Source organism: Egretta garzetta, unplaced genomic scaffold (genome assembly GCF_000687185.1).
Source record: "Egretta garzetta isolate BGI_Z169 unplaced genomic scaffold, ASM68718v1 scaffold94, whole genome shotgun sequence".
Classification (NCBI taxonomy): Eukaryota; Metazoa; Chordata; class Aves; order Pelecaniformes; family Ardeidae; genus Egretta; species Egretta garzetta.
Genome location: NW_009259683.1, coordinates 3,440,499 through 3,458,357, shown reverse-complemented (window position 1 = coordinate 3,458,357; position 17,859 = coordinate 3,440,499). Strand labels below are relative to the sequence as shown.

At 36.5% G+C, this 17,859-nt stretch overlaps 1 protein-coding gene across 1 annotated transcript in view; it reads left to right on the top strand.

The window, feature by feature from the left end:
• PLCL2 (phospholipase C like 2) overlaps positions 1 to 17,859 on the top strand; it is a 103,892-nt gene that overhangs the window by 78,471 nt on the left and 7,562 nt on the right. Inside the window, exons 4-5 of the mRNA XM_009638639.2 lie at positions 2,100 to 2,175; positions 15,461 to 15,570. Of these exons, the coding sequence (XP_009636934.1) occupies positions 2,100 to 2,175; positions 15,461 to 15,570 (186 nt within the window). The remainder of the gene's footprint in view (positions 1 to 2,099; positions 2,176 to 15,460; positions 15,571 to 17,859) is intronic.

The window sequence follows — 17,859 nt, the reverse complement described above, 5'->3', positions numbered from 1 at the left end:
TCTCAGGTGAAAGGATTCTTTTTAACATAGAATCCCACTGTAGTCCTTATGATTGTGTACTAGCATCCTGACAAAACAAGAGCCATACGTGCTCAGCATTTCATTTTTCAAGGTGATTTGCAATGCAGCAAAACCTCAGTGGAGAATGCTTTACAGTATCCTTTCAGCTAGTTAGCAAAATAACATCAGTTATTGGAAATATGTTTGTGATTGAAGCTGTGTTTGGGTTCATTTAAGTGCATTACAGAAGCAAATGTGTTGCATGACATACGTATTGAAACAGTTAAAATCCTTGCCTTTCAAGAAAATTGATAGTGGCTTCGTTTCAATTTCTGAATACTGTTTTAAAGACTGAATAGTAATGAAACAGTGAAATGTAGCTTTGTCCTTGACAAATTGTGAGTAGTCGGTGTGCAGTGCTACCTATATTAGCCTATCTTGGGTGAAGCATAGTATTGTCTTACTTAAGTATGCTTCTCTTTAAAATAGCTGTCTTCAATTTATTGTGCCTAATTAGTAATCAGCATAATTCTACTTCTAGGCAGTTTTGCTTTAGTGTGAATATTGGTATTTGTATTCAAAGAACAGTCCAGTTAAAAATGGCTAAGCTAAAGTATTTAATCTGCAGTTTAGCAACTTGATCAAGTTATTATTTTTTCCTCATTTATTATAATTTGAATTTTTTTTTCTTTAAACTGGCATAATATAAATCAGGATAAATAGATACTTTGGAATAAAGTACGGTTAATCAGGATGTGAAGATTAAATTAAATTATCCAGTATGTTGACCTCCACATACTCTGAAGTTGCTTGTTCATGTGTTGTTTATATGTAGCATAAACTAAGAATTTTGGGGTTTGCGTAATTTTATTTATAATTTTAAATTGAAATAATAGAAACAGAACTACAATTATTTTAAAATGCATTGTCATTTACTTAAACCAGATTTTTGTGTAGCTGAAAATAATAGAAGTCTGTAAAGTAGTTTACATCTATGTAGGTGTTCTTCCTCCTCACTTGCTTGCACTCTCCAAATTGATTTATGCCTCACCTAGAGTAATGTTCAGAAAAACAGCCTCAGCATCACTCAACTGGAGAAGGCTCCTTCTAGTATGTGTGAGGAAGGACTCCTGTAGTCATGCCTCTTAAAAGTAATATTTGTCTGAGGAAGAGTGTTAGAGAGGTTTGGGTTTTTTCCCTATATCATGGGATGTTCCTGCTCATAACAGCAATTGTGGGCTTCTAAGGAAAAGAAAGTTTCACATGAACACCCACATAAGTAACATGTCAAACTTTAGTCATTGTTTTAGTGGTAAGAAATCTGTCTGCTTGAGCGAATACCAGAGATGTCAGTGGGTAAGGTGGGAAGCAAAGTTATTACTTCCTTATACATATCCTAGGCTGAAAAATCTGCATGGCTCCATCTTAATCAGTGCTCTTTCTGCTGAGCTTCCATGAAAGGCTTTTTGTTTAGAAAGATCAGGTAAAGGAATAATTAATTTTCCTTATCTTCCAGTACCAGCCTTGAGTGATTTGTTTTCCTCCATAGAGTGTTGTCTCATATGTATGTACAGGTCAAGCCACAAAAAGGGAAAACATAGAATTGTTTAGGTTGGAAAAGACCTTTCAGATCATCAAGTCCAACTGAATGTAGAGGAACAAATCTGGAAAAGCAATGGGATGATCCCTAGGAAAAAAGGAAGCACTGGGTGGTGAGTGGTCATCATCCTGAATGTCAGAGTGAGTGAGGAAGAAGAAACCTGCATCCAGGTTATCTCACCCAAGCCACCAAATGTTAATTACCTGGTAAATAGTTGTATAGTTTCCACTTGCTCTGATAGGCAATGAATTATGGAGTAGACATTTTACTTCCGTGTTCACAGATCCCAGCCCAAAACAATCGTATTTTTTACGTCTTTATGCTACATTTAGAGCACTTCTCTGCCAGGTCATGGCCAGGAAAATGAATGTATTCATTATGTTAACAACAAATATTATATTATCAATTTGAGTTCAAATTTAAGCATCTTTTTCAGATAAAAAATTTCAGTAAAAATTGAATTTTACTGATATTTCTGTATACTTTATTTTCTCTACAGATGATTCAGACCATCAGGACTCTAGTTGAAAATACAGATAGCTTATATGAGAAGATAGTACAGTGTCAGAAAGCAGGTACGTACAAGCTGTTTTTAAAAAATATTATAAAGAACTTACATTTTTCTTTATTTCCCAAAACTTCTAATTGAGTTTATTTATTCAACCGTAGCAAAAAACACTCCAACAACCAAACAACAACAAAAATACCTAAACAAAAAAAGGGATTGTAACTTAGGTACATACAATAACAGTGAAAAGGACATTTCAAAACATAGAAATCAAAGATCCATAGAATTACAGCTTGACTGTAATGACATGAGCATTTTATATATGGACAGTAGCTTGTCAATATAGTAATTTCCAGAAATGCAAACCATAGGAAAGAAAGAGAATGATCTTCCTTCACAATGAAATTTTTGAACCATTTACTCCTATCTGCTCTTTTATGTGAGAACTTTTCCTCTTTTGTCGTGGTAGCCTAATGTCTTCAGGAGCCTTGGTGAAGTACTGTGCCTTCTGATAATTACGTGGCAATAGTTCAGCTATTTCGTCCCTGCATTTCTCTAGATCTGTTGGGTGGTTCTGCTGATTTGTTACTATTTTATCTATACAGAGTAAAACTGGTTTTGCAGGCACTTACATCTTCTGTGGCAGGCTTTTCAAACCACATGGTTGCAGAAAGTCTTTTGTTTAAATTTTGTTATGACTTGTTGGTCCCACAGATTATCTGAAAGTTTTTCTGTTTCTGATACATATTTGAAACAGATTATATAGTTAGTTCCTAACACCTTCACAAATTACCCCTATTTCACCTGATATGTTATAATGGTTTTTCTCATTTGGGCACTACTGAGTTTTGTAGATTTCTTTCTTATTTTGAATAGCATGTCTGACCTTGCTGTTTAATCATGGTTGTTTTCTTTTGGTCTTTCTTAAGTATTTTTTAAACAATGTTATAAATTTGCTCAGAGTAGTGATGCATCTCATTTTGCATCAGAAACAGGAAGTCTGCCAGAGAGTCAAAGTGTCTACAACCATGTCTTGTATGACTCATTTGGGACAAAAGCTTTTTTAAATCTGTCTGATATTCAGCATCCTGCAGCTCCCATCATATTCCATGGTTTTCTTCTGTTCTTTGATCCGCTTCTCTGCTCTCCTATGTATTTCAGTATCTTTTCTTCATTTTCTTTTTTTGAAAAGAAAAAAATAATGCTCTTCCACCCTCACCCTTCCTTTACAAACTCTTTTCTGTTAGCAGTGTCTTCAGCAGCCAGAAGGCTTACCCACTCTGAATTTCTAGATCTCCCCTTTATTCACAGCGCACATTCCTCAGACACTGTGAACTTTAGTCAAACCACAGAACTGTCAAAATACTTGAAAATTTTAATTTGTCCTATTTACTTCAAGCTGTCAAACATAAATAATCATAAATACCATGACGAAATATTATTTCACATATCTTGTTGGTAGATGCAGAGATTTGTCTAAAATACCAAACTCAAAATGTATCATGCTGCCATAAGGACATTGTCTTGTAGGCTTGTATGCTTACTTCTTGAATCAACTCCCATTTTTGTGGTGATAGTGTGCCATATTTCTTAGCTTCATCAGTGTCTCAAGCAGTTTAGATCCTTGGTTAGAGGTAAGGCAAAAACTAATTGTCTGTTTTACCTCGTATTTTAGAATTGTTGCCCTTCAGAAAAGATTGCTTTCTACTAGCTCGTATGGATTCCAGTAAACTTGCATCTGTCTGATTTTCTTGAGTCTTACAACCTTACTTTACATGAAGTGCAGCTGGGTCCAAGAATCCTTTGTTTAAGAATGCTAAAGACTTAAAGCCCACACTAAATAGCAAAGAGATTTTGATCTCATTTAAATGAGAAACCTCCAGCATGCTGACATAAGCCTAAGTATGGATTATGTAATAGATCCTGCTATTTAGGGCAGCTTTAGCCCTGCAGGGTCAAGGTACTTTTTAAGATGAATGAGCTGAACTGAATTACCTTTTAATATCAATGTTTTTTTGAAGATTTTCTTATGACTAATTGATCTCATGATCTCAGTAGATGCTACTCTATTTAATTCTGACTAAAAGATTATACATTTTCGTATGTAGTTTCTTGGCAAGGAAAAAGCAAAATTCTGCCCTTGTCTGGGCTTTCTTTGTTCTGTGGCTCAAGGAGTGAAAAAGCTGCTAAAATAAGAAGTACGCAAGTTCCCAATAAGCAGTAAATTTTTCATATCGTGAACAGGCTTATAAGAGAAGTCTGTTAAATAGGAAAAGTGGACTCGCTCTATTAAACCATTTTCTAACAAGTTTAATAATAAGACTTTTGGCCACCTTTAAAATTGAGAACTAGTTTTAAAAAAATACACCATTATTTCTTACTTAGGTTGATGGTCTATTGACTAAGCAAAGATACAGTTCCTGATGATGGGTCTTTACAGAATTCAGGTTCTTTGCTATTAATATTTTCTAAGAACATTTAACTGTAAACTTCTCTCCTCATTTTGGATCTTTAAAATTAAATCATATGAAAAAACTGTTTTCTTTATATCAGCATATTAATTTCAGCTCAACACATTCTGCTTTTAATTAAATAATTTTTGAAAGCATTTTAGACACATTAACTAATGAGAGCTGGGAACATAATATTGCTTTGGTTCCCACTGTACTTCTTACTCTTTAACAGAATTAAGAAAAAAATCTGCATAACTTCAAAATTATTGCAGTGCCATTTATTTTGTTGCTATTAAGCCATCTAAAGATCCTGTAAGAAAATAGAATGTAGGTGCTAAAGGGAATTTAAAGATAATGCAGTCCATCCCCTTAATCTTTTAAAGACCTAAAGTGCTCTATCTTCTCTAGAGTAAAGAATTTGAATGTCCAGGTCACCTTACTCCATCCCTAGCCTCCTTTGTGCCCAACTCACATCATTCTTGCACTTCTCTTTTGAATCTTCCATTGCATTCTTTTGCTTTATAATTTAAATACTGCCTGAGCTCATCTCTGGTTAAAAGAGAAAACCACAGTTTAGGAATTCCTTTTGGTGTTCAGCAGTGGGAGCTCAAAAGGATGTGGTATTCCAGGTATTCATTAAATGATCGGGGATAAATAATGAGTGAACGCAGTTTGCTGGTGACAAAGAATTATTGAATGTAATTAAGTATAGATACGACTGTGAAATAGTACTGGAGGATCTTATGACACTGAGAGTTACAAAACAATGTGTGAAATGTAACATCAGAAAGGGTAAATTAATGTGTGTAGGGGAAAAAGTAGCCTTGACAATACCTACAAGAAACAGTAAGTGTTTTGTTTAAATGCAGGAAATTAAGTTATTGTATACAGTTCTAACAGTGTCACTTTACTTCTAATATCATACATAATATGAATTCCAGCACTGTGTGCTGACAATTCAGATTGCTTTTTTTCTGTATGGTTTTAGAAGTATAACCTTCCCCAGTCATCTGTGCAGCCAGAACTCTTGTTCAGGTTCTTATCTTGTGGGATCTCAGCTACACTATGCTTTTCTCCGAGATTGACCATTATAGTCTTGCTTTATGTACGTCATTTTCTTGGCTGTCATTTTCATGATGTCTGTCCCTATATTGATTTCTCTACTTTGTTCTTGTTGTACGTCAGGACTGAGCTTCTTTTCTTGTGTTTGCTCATTTGGTAGCAAGAGTTTCCACTGCCTGATAGATTGTCAGCCATCGTCATGCATTCTATCACGTTGTCCCACAGGCTCACTGTAAACATACACCAGGCTACTTCCTTTGAATTGATTTTTAAAATTATCCCACAAATATAGCTAGATTGACACATGCCCTCCTACCACCTTAACCAAAATAGTTTTCATTGCTTCCTTGTACTCCCCACTCTTTCTTTATCCATCTGTTCTCTTTTTTCCTCATACTTCGATTCTAAGTTGTTGGAGCAGGGACTGTCTTATTTATTCCATCTGTAGAGTGACTAAACCAGCAGGGACTTAGTTTATGAAATAATGCGAGTAGTAAAAGACATAAAATGAGTACATTTTCTAACATGTACTCCACAGCAGCCCTTCAGCAGTGTCAGAAACAGGATACAGTTTCAAGAAGGGAATATCCAGCCGTTCTGGATGCTGTCAAAGATAAACACAGTGCACAACAATATCCATTGGGAGAAAGTGATGTCTGAGCTGCATGCAGAAAAAGATTAGGATAATGGCCATGCAAGCACTGCAAATACTTCTTGTAGTTGGAAATTAAAGTAATAAAATCAATTTTGTTCAAATAGCTGTAACTCTCAGTTCCCCACTGTTACTACTTAAGCTTTTCAGCAAAACAACATGTTTACTGAGCTGTTTCTTTTACTCTCCATAGATAGGGTTTAAAAAAAAAAAACAGAGTTAATAAAATATATTCAGTATGGTTGAAAGAAAAGTTCTGTGATATACGTTGTTAGCTGAAGTGCTGAAAAGTTGAACAGGCTATCAGATATACATTTACCTTCATATTTTAAACAATAGCAACAAACAGTAACAATTACACGTTGGGGAAATAGCTCTGGGTTTAACTAATTTTTGAAAGAAGAAGGTACGCAACTTCAATGGAGCAGAAGGGGTTATTAAAGGAGAAGTTACATTCCTGTGGAAGCGAAAGAGATAGTAATTACTATTGCCAGTGAAACAATGTGGGCTTAGCAGGATCTGAAGACTGGGAGAAACTATAATGTGCCATAAATCAATATCTTTATTACATCTGCTTTCTAGCTTTCAATAAAATCAAGATCTTTTTTCCTTAGACTTTCATTGGTCTCTCTTGCGGATCAAGGCTGATAAATAAAAGATGGAAACAGCAGTCTGTGGAAAAAATCTTCTCCCTCGTAGCTCTGTGTTTCTGTCCTTTATTGACATAATTAATTCATTCTCGTACACGGTAGTGGCTTAACTTCACTCATGTTCAGAAATGTAGTCTGTTTTCTTTTCAGAGCAAATATTTTAATATGCGAAGGCCTGGTTTTCTGTGTATTTTGTAGGACTGCTGTTTTGGAGGTGCACAAAAAAGGTATTGGTGTGTGGGTTTTATGTGTTTTGTAGCTTGATACACATTTTGTTGACATTGGTGTCTAGAAGGTTAATGTTACATAGGAGTGTTCTTCAAAGTGGTCGAGAAAGGTGGAGCTGGTTACTCAATCACTGGAAGTAACAGAGTTGTAATTAAGTCAAGGCCAGATGTCACAGATGTCCTTTATGTAACTTCATAGCAGCATAAGCTAGTGCTGCAACTACTTTGAATCTCTTCTGGCAGTGGTTCATAAAGAAGTTGGTGACTATCTTGTGTCATAAGTGGTTCCCCAGCATTGAAGAAAGTTTCTTATGTAGAAAACTGAATTACTGGGATTGCATATGGAACTGGATGAGTCTGGATTGGAAGACTAAATACCAACTTAGTCCTTGCAGAGAGGATGGCTTTCAGCAGGCTGTGATGCCATTGTCATTTGAGATGTGGGATAAGAAGGTTATCTCAGGCTTAGAAATTATCTTTGCTACTTTTAAAGAATAAAAGAGCCAGCAGGCACCAAAATGCATTTTTAATCATCCAGGTAGAGGCAATATATGGCTGGCTGTGTCTGGGGAGCATTTCTACTTACTGCACACTGCCAAAGAAGTTGAAAAAATTAAATATTTTGAATGCAAATAATTCAGACCTGGAGCTTCTTGAAGCTGAAGCACAGCACACTCAGAATCTGCAAAGAAATTCTGATTCTCTAGTTATGACATAAAATGTTTTGGCTGACTTCAGTGGGAAGTAGGTGCATGAAGTACTTGAGGATCTAATCTTTGTCCCTGTTAAGACTCAGTTTTTGCAGTTAGTAGTGATACTTAGATAATACAGAGGTGCTCTAAGTATTAATTTATTAAGGTACATTTTAAATCCTTGTGTGAAAAGTGTTCTGTAAGCAAAATATGTGAGAATTTACAAGTATAGTGACTTCTGTTGCTTCTCTAACATGATTTGTTTGACTTACCATTGATGTGTTCTGGTATCCAGACTCCTTTCCCAATCGCTTTTCTGATAAACTTTGTTTTAAGAGGAAATTGTTTGTGAGTTGAAATACCTGAGTGTTTAAGGAATATAATCTGAAATAAAAATATTAAGATGTATATTTAATGCTGTAAAAAATTAAAGCCCTGGCTTTCAAAGATGTGGCCAAGTGTAGCAGTTGAATGTGTGATTAAATATTTATATGTGGAAATGAGTACTTACAGTGTAAATTCTTTCCTAAAATTCTTTCTTTTCCTGTATTACCATTTAAGCTACATAGTGTAGGAAGAAATATTTTAATGTATAAAGTGTTTTCTTGAATTTTTTTTTTCTTGTAACGAACAAATCTGTGTATGCAAATTATTAACAGAAACTTTGTAAGCATTCAAGGTGAGTATACATAGTAATTGAGCTGCAGTATGTGGTAACCTAATTAAGAGCGCTATGGTCTTTTCCTTCCATTTTAAAAATATTTAATATTTACTTCATTTTTATTACTTATTCATTACTCCTTTGAAAAGTATTTTGTTTGCTTTTAAATCAAAGTGCTCTACCAAGAATGAAATTAAATACATTTGTCTTGACTGAAGTTAAGTGCTTACCTGCATAATCTGTGTATTTTAAATAGGTATAGACAAATACTGTTTGCTACCCATTTCATATTAGCCCTACTCAATATATACATTTATTGCCAAAGTTTTACCATGGTACTATTTTGTTTATAAAGTTCTTTGTTAAGAGAAAAAGCCTATACCAGGAGGAGCCCACCTGCTGTGTAGTCATGTCTCAGCTAGGTTGTAAATCATGCTCTTGGCAAGAAAGCTTTCCTCAAAGAAAACAAACGAGTGTGTCAAATAGAAATTGGCTGTAGAAATACAGTATAGCAAGTGGCGTGCTTGCTGGTTTGCAAAAGATTCCTTGAGAATTAGTATCTCAACTCTCAGTTAAAGAAAAGGTGTGAATTTTTTTCCTATAAACAGGTTGTATGCCAGGGCTTTGTGATAGTAACTCTTACAAAAGCAAACAAATCACAGAGTTCCAAACAGTCTGAACTCCTGCCTTCCACACACCCACTCCAATTCTCCATGTTTCACTCTCTCTTCACACCTTGATTTTAATAAACATGTAGTTATCATCAGAGTTTTCTAACAAATGTATATGTATGGTACAGTACAAAAGCAAAAATATAAATACATGAAGCTCAGCGACTTAAGGGTAGTTGCTTTTTTAATATATGCATCTTAAGTAGTTTAAAAATAGCAGAACCACTTATGCTGCTTTGTATGTCACATTTTAATCAGTATCTTCAGTGTAGTACCTTGGAATGAAAGTGAAAGCCCAGTAGTGGGAGGAATTGCTGACCAACTTTCAACAGGTGTCATTTCTAGTTAGTAATTAAGGGTAGTGAATTTCATATGAGGTTATTTCATTTTGAAGAAATTAAGAACTGTTTTTTCCAAGCTAAATATAGTTGGAGATTAGTAACTTTTAACAGTATCTACAATGTTGTTTCTGAAATGTATCCCCAAAACCAACTTTTTTTTCCCTGAAGATAAAATGTTGGCACTACAAAGCCAACCTATGCAATATGCAGGGCAGCAACGGAAATGCCTCTTCCTTGTTTTCCAGCATTTCAAGCATCAGCAAAAGAATAACATAAATATTGTAAGCTCACATGCTTGTAAGTTATGAAAAGTTTTGTATCTTCTGAACGTATTTGTGACAATTAAAATACTGATTAAAAATCCAGGGCTATAAAATAAAGCTATGGTTCTAATCTGGAAGTTATTCTGACAAGTGATAGCTCAGAATTCTTATCAGACCATCAAGACTGTTGTATTGCCTTGTATGTTTTATTTAGGAAAGACATTTTTGTTATTGGAGTATGTCATAGCAATAAGATACCCCAGTTTCTATACTGTCATATCAGTTCTTCTTTAGTTTATGGACGTAAACATTCTATCAGAATATGCTGAGCATAAATTAATGCAGGTTTGAGGTCTGCCATGTAATATTTAGAGGATTTATCATGCAGCTGCTTGTAAAAACACAAGACTGGAAAGTCCTGAAGTCTACCCCCAGGTACAATTTTTGGAAATTGATCATGTCAAGCTCTATTTTAAAATGAATATGAGTTTTTTATTTGAGTCATTTTCTCCTTTTCAAGGCTGCTTACAGAACCACGTCTACAATGGTTATAAATTTTACATAAATTCCAATTTTACTGATGGGCATTCATCCTAATATTGTCCTTTAGCTGAAATGATGATTCTTTGATGTCCAAGGTCTTAACCTGACTGATGTGTGTCTAGAGAGCAATTACTTCTCTTTTGGTTTTCTTTTTGCTAGAGTAACCAAGCAAAATTTTATTAGTGTTCCTATGGCATTGGTCAACTTTATAGCACTTCTCTTGTCCTCATGCTGTTTGGAGTTATTGAAAATGGGTGAAAAGAATTGTACATAAAACTACAGAAGAGCATCTTGAATGGTAAGGAGAGATGAAGAAGTGTTAAAACCATCTAATACATTCCAGGGGTGGGAAAGGCAGTCTGAGAGAGAAGGAAAAGCTGAGACAATAATGAAATGCAAACTAAACTAATCAGCATTCACTGGGGAGCCAGAAGGTGATTCTGCACTGAGGGGGAAAATTAATTATTAGGAAATACTGAAGAATTGCTTATGAGAATGCTTTAAAAAAATAAATATACTTCAGTTGAGAAGGATATGCTGTGAAATCTTTGATTATGATTGGGAAAATTTGTTGGTAGTATTTTGTTCTGTTTTAAAATCTGCTGTTGAATCATGCTATTGCTATTTTGTTAACGTGTGTACATGACTCAGAACAGTTGGGATGAATGTTTCACTGAAAAGATGGCCCTTAATGTGGAAGACTTTGATCATGAAAGATGGAAGTGATTTTATTTTGCAAGCTTTTAGGAAATTGTATTGGCTTCTGTCAGCTAGCTCTTACTTACAGTGGAATAGAGGTGACCAGACTTCTTAATGCAGCTTATGCAAACTGAGTGCCCTAATATTCCACAAGAAGAAACTCGTGAGTCAGGTAACGGTGTTTGAAATGTAATCACACTGTTATAAGCAGTAGTTACCACAATTTAATAAGTTCAAGAAGGGTCAAAAGTAGGACTTCAGTCCCTGGGAAGGTGATGGAGTAAATCCTCTTGGAAACCATTTGCAAACACATGAAAGACAAGAAGGTGATTGGGGAAAGTCAGCATGGATTTACAAAGGGAAAATCAGGCTTAACCAGCCTGAGAGTATTCTGCAGTGAGGCGACTGGCTTGGTGGAGGAGGGGAAAGCAGGGGATGTTTTTTATTTTGACTTGATTGAGGCTTTCAACACTGTCTCTTTGCAACATCCTCATAGACACACTAAGGAAGTACGTAGAGGCCAGATAAGTGGGCAGTGAGGTGGACTGAAAGCTAGCTGCCCAGCCATGCTCAGAGCATTGTGATCAGCAGCATGAAGTCCACCTGGAGGACAATCACTAGTGGTGTGCCTCAAGGGTTGATACCAGAGCTCCTACTGTTTAAGCATCTTCATTTATCACCTGGATGATGGGGCGGAGCACCTCATCAGCAAGGTGGCAGAAGATAGCCAACCTCCTCCAAGTTTTCTATGGCAGACGGTTGCGCTGCTGCTACTCAGAGGGACTTGGACAGGCTGAAGAACGGGGCTGACAGAAACCCCATGAATTTCAGAGGGAAGTGCTGAGTCCTGTACCTGGAGTGGAATGACCCCATGCATGCGCCAGTACAGGCTGGAGGCTGACTGGCTGGAAAGCAGCTTCAGAGTAAAAGACCTGGGTGTCCTGGTGGACAACAAGTTGAACATACTTAAGGAAGTGCCTTGCCAGAAGACCTTGCCAGAGTTGGTCCTTCCCCTCTACTCAGCATTGATGAGGCCACATCTGGAGTGTTCAGACCAGCCTGGGGCTGCCCAGTACAAGAAAGATAGGGACTTACTGTCCAGTGCAGGGCCACAAAGAGAGTTAAGGGACTGGAGTGTCTTCCATATGAGGGGAGACTGAGAGAGGTGGGACTGTCGAGCCCGGAGCAGAGAAGGCTCAGTGGGAATCCTGGGTGGTCCAGCACTGGAAGAGGTTGCCCAGAGAGGGTTGTGGCATCTCCATCCTTGGTGATATTCAAGAGCCAAGTGGACAGAGTCCTGGGCAATCTGCTCTACCTGACCCTGCTTTGAGCAAGGCAGCTGGACTAGGCGATCTCCAGAGGTGCCTTCCAACCTCAATGGTGCTATGTAAGTAAGGATTTCAGTAAAGTTGACATCTCCAATGAAAAGACCTTTTTAGAACTGAGTTTTCTGGCTCAAGACAACAATCAGTAACAACTTCATTGTAGATAAAAACATCTGTGCAATGGGCAAAAAGAAAAATGGAAAGGAAATTCTATCTGAACACAAGAACACACATCCTACGTAATCTTTATGATCACTCAGAAACTTGTGGATGACAGTCTTTTTAACATCTGCCAGTAAAAATGGAAAACATGAGTAACTTGTGCTTTTTGGATTAAGCAGGTGGTAAATGCAGAAATACATTAAGAGTGATAAATCAGGTTAGCATTATGTCTGTTGTCATCCAAGGGCTTTCAGGCAGTTTGAAATGACTAATGGACTAATAATTTTAGAAGTAATTAAGCCTCGTAAACTTGCTTACTATATCTTAATTTTTATTTTCAAGGAGATAGAAAAATATGTATATTTATTAAAAGACAAGACTGTTAACACGCACTTATCTTTCATAAATACCTTAAAGGCACTTTTACATGAGTTTATATGAACATTTTTTTTCATTGTATTAATTTAGCTGTAAATGAAAAGCTCTTTCCTCATTTTTCCTTTATCTTCTTAGAAGTTGGTTTTCTTCTGGAATTTAAGACTTCTGTTATAACTTTGCCACTCTTAATGCAGTAAATAGTCAATTCCAAGACTAAGTGCAAGAAAAGCAAGCAGAAACATGAAAGGGGAATACCAAGAGAGATGCAGTCAACAGTTAAATGTTGTGCTGCATTCATATGTTAAAGTTAAGTTGCCCATGTATTGTGTAGCAAATAATTCCTTCCATTCAACAGATGAAAAAACAGAGATTTTTTCGTATGTTTAGGCTTAGAGTAGAATAGCTTCAGTTTAGCATGATCATGGGGAGTTGCCCTATCCAGTCCCTAAGAGATGTTAGGGAGAGGGGTGTGTTTAAGCAGAAGGCACTTGTTTACTGGGGGTTTACATGTGTGTGACCTGATAGGATGATCTGTCTTTGTTTCATTTTCTGAAAAAGGGCACTGAAGTGTTGCTGCTAACTGCCAGGAGCATTTAGCTGGAGTGGAGTGGCTTTGGCAGAACAGGAATGTAATAATGCATGAGCATAAGGAAGGAAGAGAGTCACCATAGAAGGTAGTCAGTGAAACAGAAAAGAGCTCTTCTGGCTAGCAGAATATGTGGCCACCACTGTCTTCGCATTTGAGATACTGGTGACTTTGTATACCTAAGAATAACCTGAAATCTGCAAAGGATCAATTTCACATCCATCATGCAGGCCCTCAGCGTTATTCTTAATCTCTCTCTGAGTGGCTTCAGTTCGAGGTTATTATCTATCACTAGCGCCCATGGATTTGAAGGGCAGTATTTATAAAGATGGAAAAAGTTTAGCAGTATAGTCTCAAAATTCATGGTACAGGTCAGAAAATCTGTATTTTTATGGTGGCTTTAGAAATGTAATGTTGTAAATATGGATTTGTGCATAATCTTTCCATGGTCACATTGGGAGTTGGTTTTTTTCAGATGCTGCTAACAGGAAATGGATACTTAGAAACAGTGATGGATGAATGAACTTTAATTTCTAACCTGGTTAGAAAACTGGTTTGGGGAAATAGAGTATGAATGGTTTACTTGAGGCTGTACTCTGGAGGCAGAGTCAGAGCTATAGAGAAGTGTTTGAAATAAAAATTATATAGTAGTTTATTTCAGGGAAAATATTTGCCATTTTTTTCCTTCTAGTAAAATTCAAAAAAGTAAGAAAAGCTAAAAAGAACAGTCTTGTCTTTCAAATGAATTTATGAATAATTTTTAAAATGTGTGTGTATATGTATAGATGAGTAAGGTAAGGGTACGTACAATGAAAACATTCAGTCACATCTCTTTCTTGTAATGAGACATGAGTGGTGGGGTAGAGAGATTACAAAGAATAGATACTATACTGTCCTTAAAAGTCAGTCTCCTCTAGGATTGACAGCCAATGCAAGTTTGTATGTTTATTCCATAATTAATTACATGTAAATTTTGAAGCATGTGTAGTCACTGGGCAGATAGAAGATCTCAATTGACATAGCTAAAATTGTAATTTGTAATTAAGCTGTAACTTGGTTTTACACTCATAGGTGTAAGTCACAACCACTTGCCAACTTTTGGTTTTAAAATGCCCTTTATGTTACTACTGATGGAGATCCCGAGAGTGCAATTTAATGTATGACTTCCATAGAAGAGTTGCTGTAATCCATCTTGGGTTGATGTGTGTTCCCATGGAAGGATGTTTTACTTCCCCTGTATGAAGGAAACCATTTCAAATTTATTTTTGTATGACTTGTAACAGCAGCATGGAAAGCAAATTATTATATCTGTGCAGTGCGCTGGGTTAAAACTAAAGCTCTGGTCACTCTACTCGATGTTTAGATCAAGCTAATCTGAACTTTGCCAAAAATTTTTGGTTTGGAGTTTGTTAGATACAGGATTTGTGGACACAGTAGTTTACATGGGTGTGCTAAAATGTCCTTGGCGGTTCGCTTGGCACTCCTCCTTCACAGTTACTCCTTTTCTCTTCAGGGGTAAGGTGAGAAAGTTATTTTCTGGGCTGGCCCCAGCATATAAACTGTTAGCGGGACAACTGTGATGTAAATTTAGTGCATAAAAGAGCAAGGCGCAAAATAAATTTCTTGGGATAGAGTATTTAATGAAATTACTGTTTCCGTTCTATAGCAACTCAGAAAAAGGTTTTTCCGTACGGTGCAACAAATTCAGTTGTACTTAAAGAATATTTTTGTATATTAAATATTTGCTTGGCTCCGTCCTTGTATGGCAGTGAACCAACAGGTACTTCCGTGTGGATTTTGGCTTGGAAAGGTTTGTCTGTATTGGCATGTTGCGCATTACTAGATCATATGCACTTGTGCTTAAAGAGTAAAATTTCTGAGGCTTTTTCACTGTCCTTGTGACTTACTAATTTCAAATCACTATCTCTGTGATCACAAAAATGCATTAAAATAGGTACTGTATTTCTCCCTCTTTTATTCTCCACAGCAATGGAGTTTCATGAAAACCTGCACAATATAGGAGCAAGAGAAGGCTTAAAAGAAAGAAAACTGCAAAAATCAGTAGAAAGTTTTACATGGAACATTACAATCTTAAAGGTAATGTGTCTTCCTTTGGTTAGTTACTGTATTTTTCCATTCACAACTGACATTCTAATATTGTTATTGGTCATTATTCTGGGTCACAGTTTATCTGGATTTACTCACTTTTATAACCATATTCAGTTTTGTTTGTATAACTTGAAAACACAGCAGACTCTGAATGTGACTTTTTCTTATTTTCTATTGTTGTGGGGGGTTGTTTCATTTAGTTTGACATTTTATTCTTGCAACCTTATAACGTTAACTGGATTCACTGTAATCTTGAACACAGAGGTGAAACAATGAGTATTGATTTCTGTGAAGCGATTTGGGCTGGGAGGAAGCTATGCTGCTGTTTAAACCCTGCTTTGTGATTTGAAAGGGAGCAAGAGTGTTAAGGTTAATGCAGGCACTGAAAAACAAAAAGGAAGCTGTTGGTACTGAAGTCAGTGATGAATGGTGATTAATGATACATACAAATTATATTGGTAATCCAGACCGGAGTAAGTTGAGTGTGTATGAGCTAGAGAGTCTCCTTGCATTTTGTCGAGCACATTTGCTTATGTTTTGACACAACAGTAAGTGATGAAGGCTAGAAAAACTTTCAACCAGGGACCCTCAGGAAACTAGAATGTGGAACAGTTCAGGTTTCTTATCACTGATCTTTCATCTCAGCAGAGTACATAAAAATTTATAGAGATAGCAAAACTGCCTTCCTTAATTTATTCCCCTGACACTATCCTTCTAGCCCAAATTATTCAAGTTTTGTGTTTACATCCACTAATGAGTTCTTCTCTCCCACTCAAATATTTCATCACATTAAACTATAAAGTCTGTTTTAATTATAAGCAAAATTATTTTCTCCCACATACTTTTATTTTTATTTTTTGTTAAAAATAGAATTCCCTATCACCTCTTCCTGCAATGAACTACTACAGAAAAGCAGTAATACACGTGTATTTCTCCAGCTTTCCATGCTGGTTCCAACTGTTAAACTTTTCACAGTGTTGCTTGGTGCTCCAGTCCGCCTTGTGTTACACTGCACAAGTCCAGTGCAGAGGAAAACCACAAAGAGGTTAAATTTGCTGCTGCGTGTATAGTTAATACATTCTGAAGGTATGCGTGCAGGTTTATCTTCTAGGTAAAAAGGACGAGACTATTACATTTCCTTTATTAGAGCGGAGTTTCCTGAAGGTGGTGTATGGGATGTGTCAAGTATCATTCCTGTGCTACCTAGGGGATGTCCCCCCCTCTCAAAGGGGAGTTGGTTCAGTGGGTTTGGGCAAATGTCAAGGAAATAAATTCTTGTCCCTTCTTTACTTTTCCGTCAAAGGTATTGGGTATCAGCTTGGGTAGGCAAATTTATTTTAATGTTGCCTGGAACAGCAGTACCTTTGCTTCATCTCTGCTTTCCATTCAGAACGTAAGGGTTAGGAGGGGGAGGTTTGCAGTTGATGAGCGACTGAAATATGAAGTCGTGATTCCTGCGTAAGCCGGGAATCGGAGAACCCTCATGGTAGATCTGGCTCTTCAGAGCATTGAAGGGCTTTTGTGCATATCCTTAGGATTAACGTAATTATGAAGTTAGAAGGCCTTCCTTTTGAAGAGATTATGAGAAAATCCCTTCAACACTGACTTGTTTTTTTTCTACTCACAGATTAAGGTCCTTTCTGTAGGAAGGTACAATTTGTCCCATAATTAATACATTCTCAAAAAATTGGTGAGATCAGCCTGTTGTCAAAACCTTAACAGGAGGTGTTATAGAAAGTTCTACTATGTTGTTATATCTTAAAAATTATTTACAAGTATTACAGTTCACATAGGCATCTATTAAGTGCTGTTATTCACATTTAGATGTTCAGAATGTTAGAGATTGTGATTTGTTTGAAGTAACACATTGAGCTTTTTCACTTCAGGCTGTAACCATAACTTGTCTCGTGTTATCTAATTAAATAGGAAAACTCATCAGTTTCTAAGACACTACTCTTCCTGTCTGGAGAAAAAGACCTACTATCAGAATTTTGATCTAATACTATGTTTTTCCATTTCAACTTTTCCAGTTCTCTAAAAAATACGAGGACAGAGATGGAAAGCAAATGCCCACATTTTTTAGAGTAAAAGGTGATCAGGACAGTGACAATCTGAGCCACTTTAAGAAGTATTTATTTTTTTCTGTTGAATTCTGTGTGTACATAAAATTAGCTTCCCCCTTGAACAGCACAAAAATAAAACCCTCTCTATTCAGTGGCCCCAGATTTTTCTGTTCAGCAAGCAAGACAGTGGAGCAGCCAACACACTGAAGGCAGT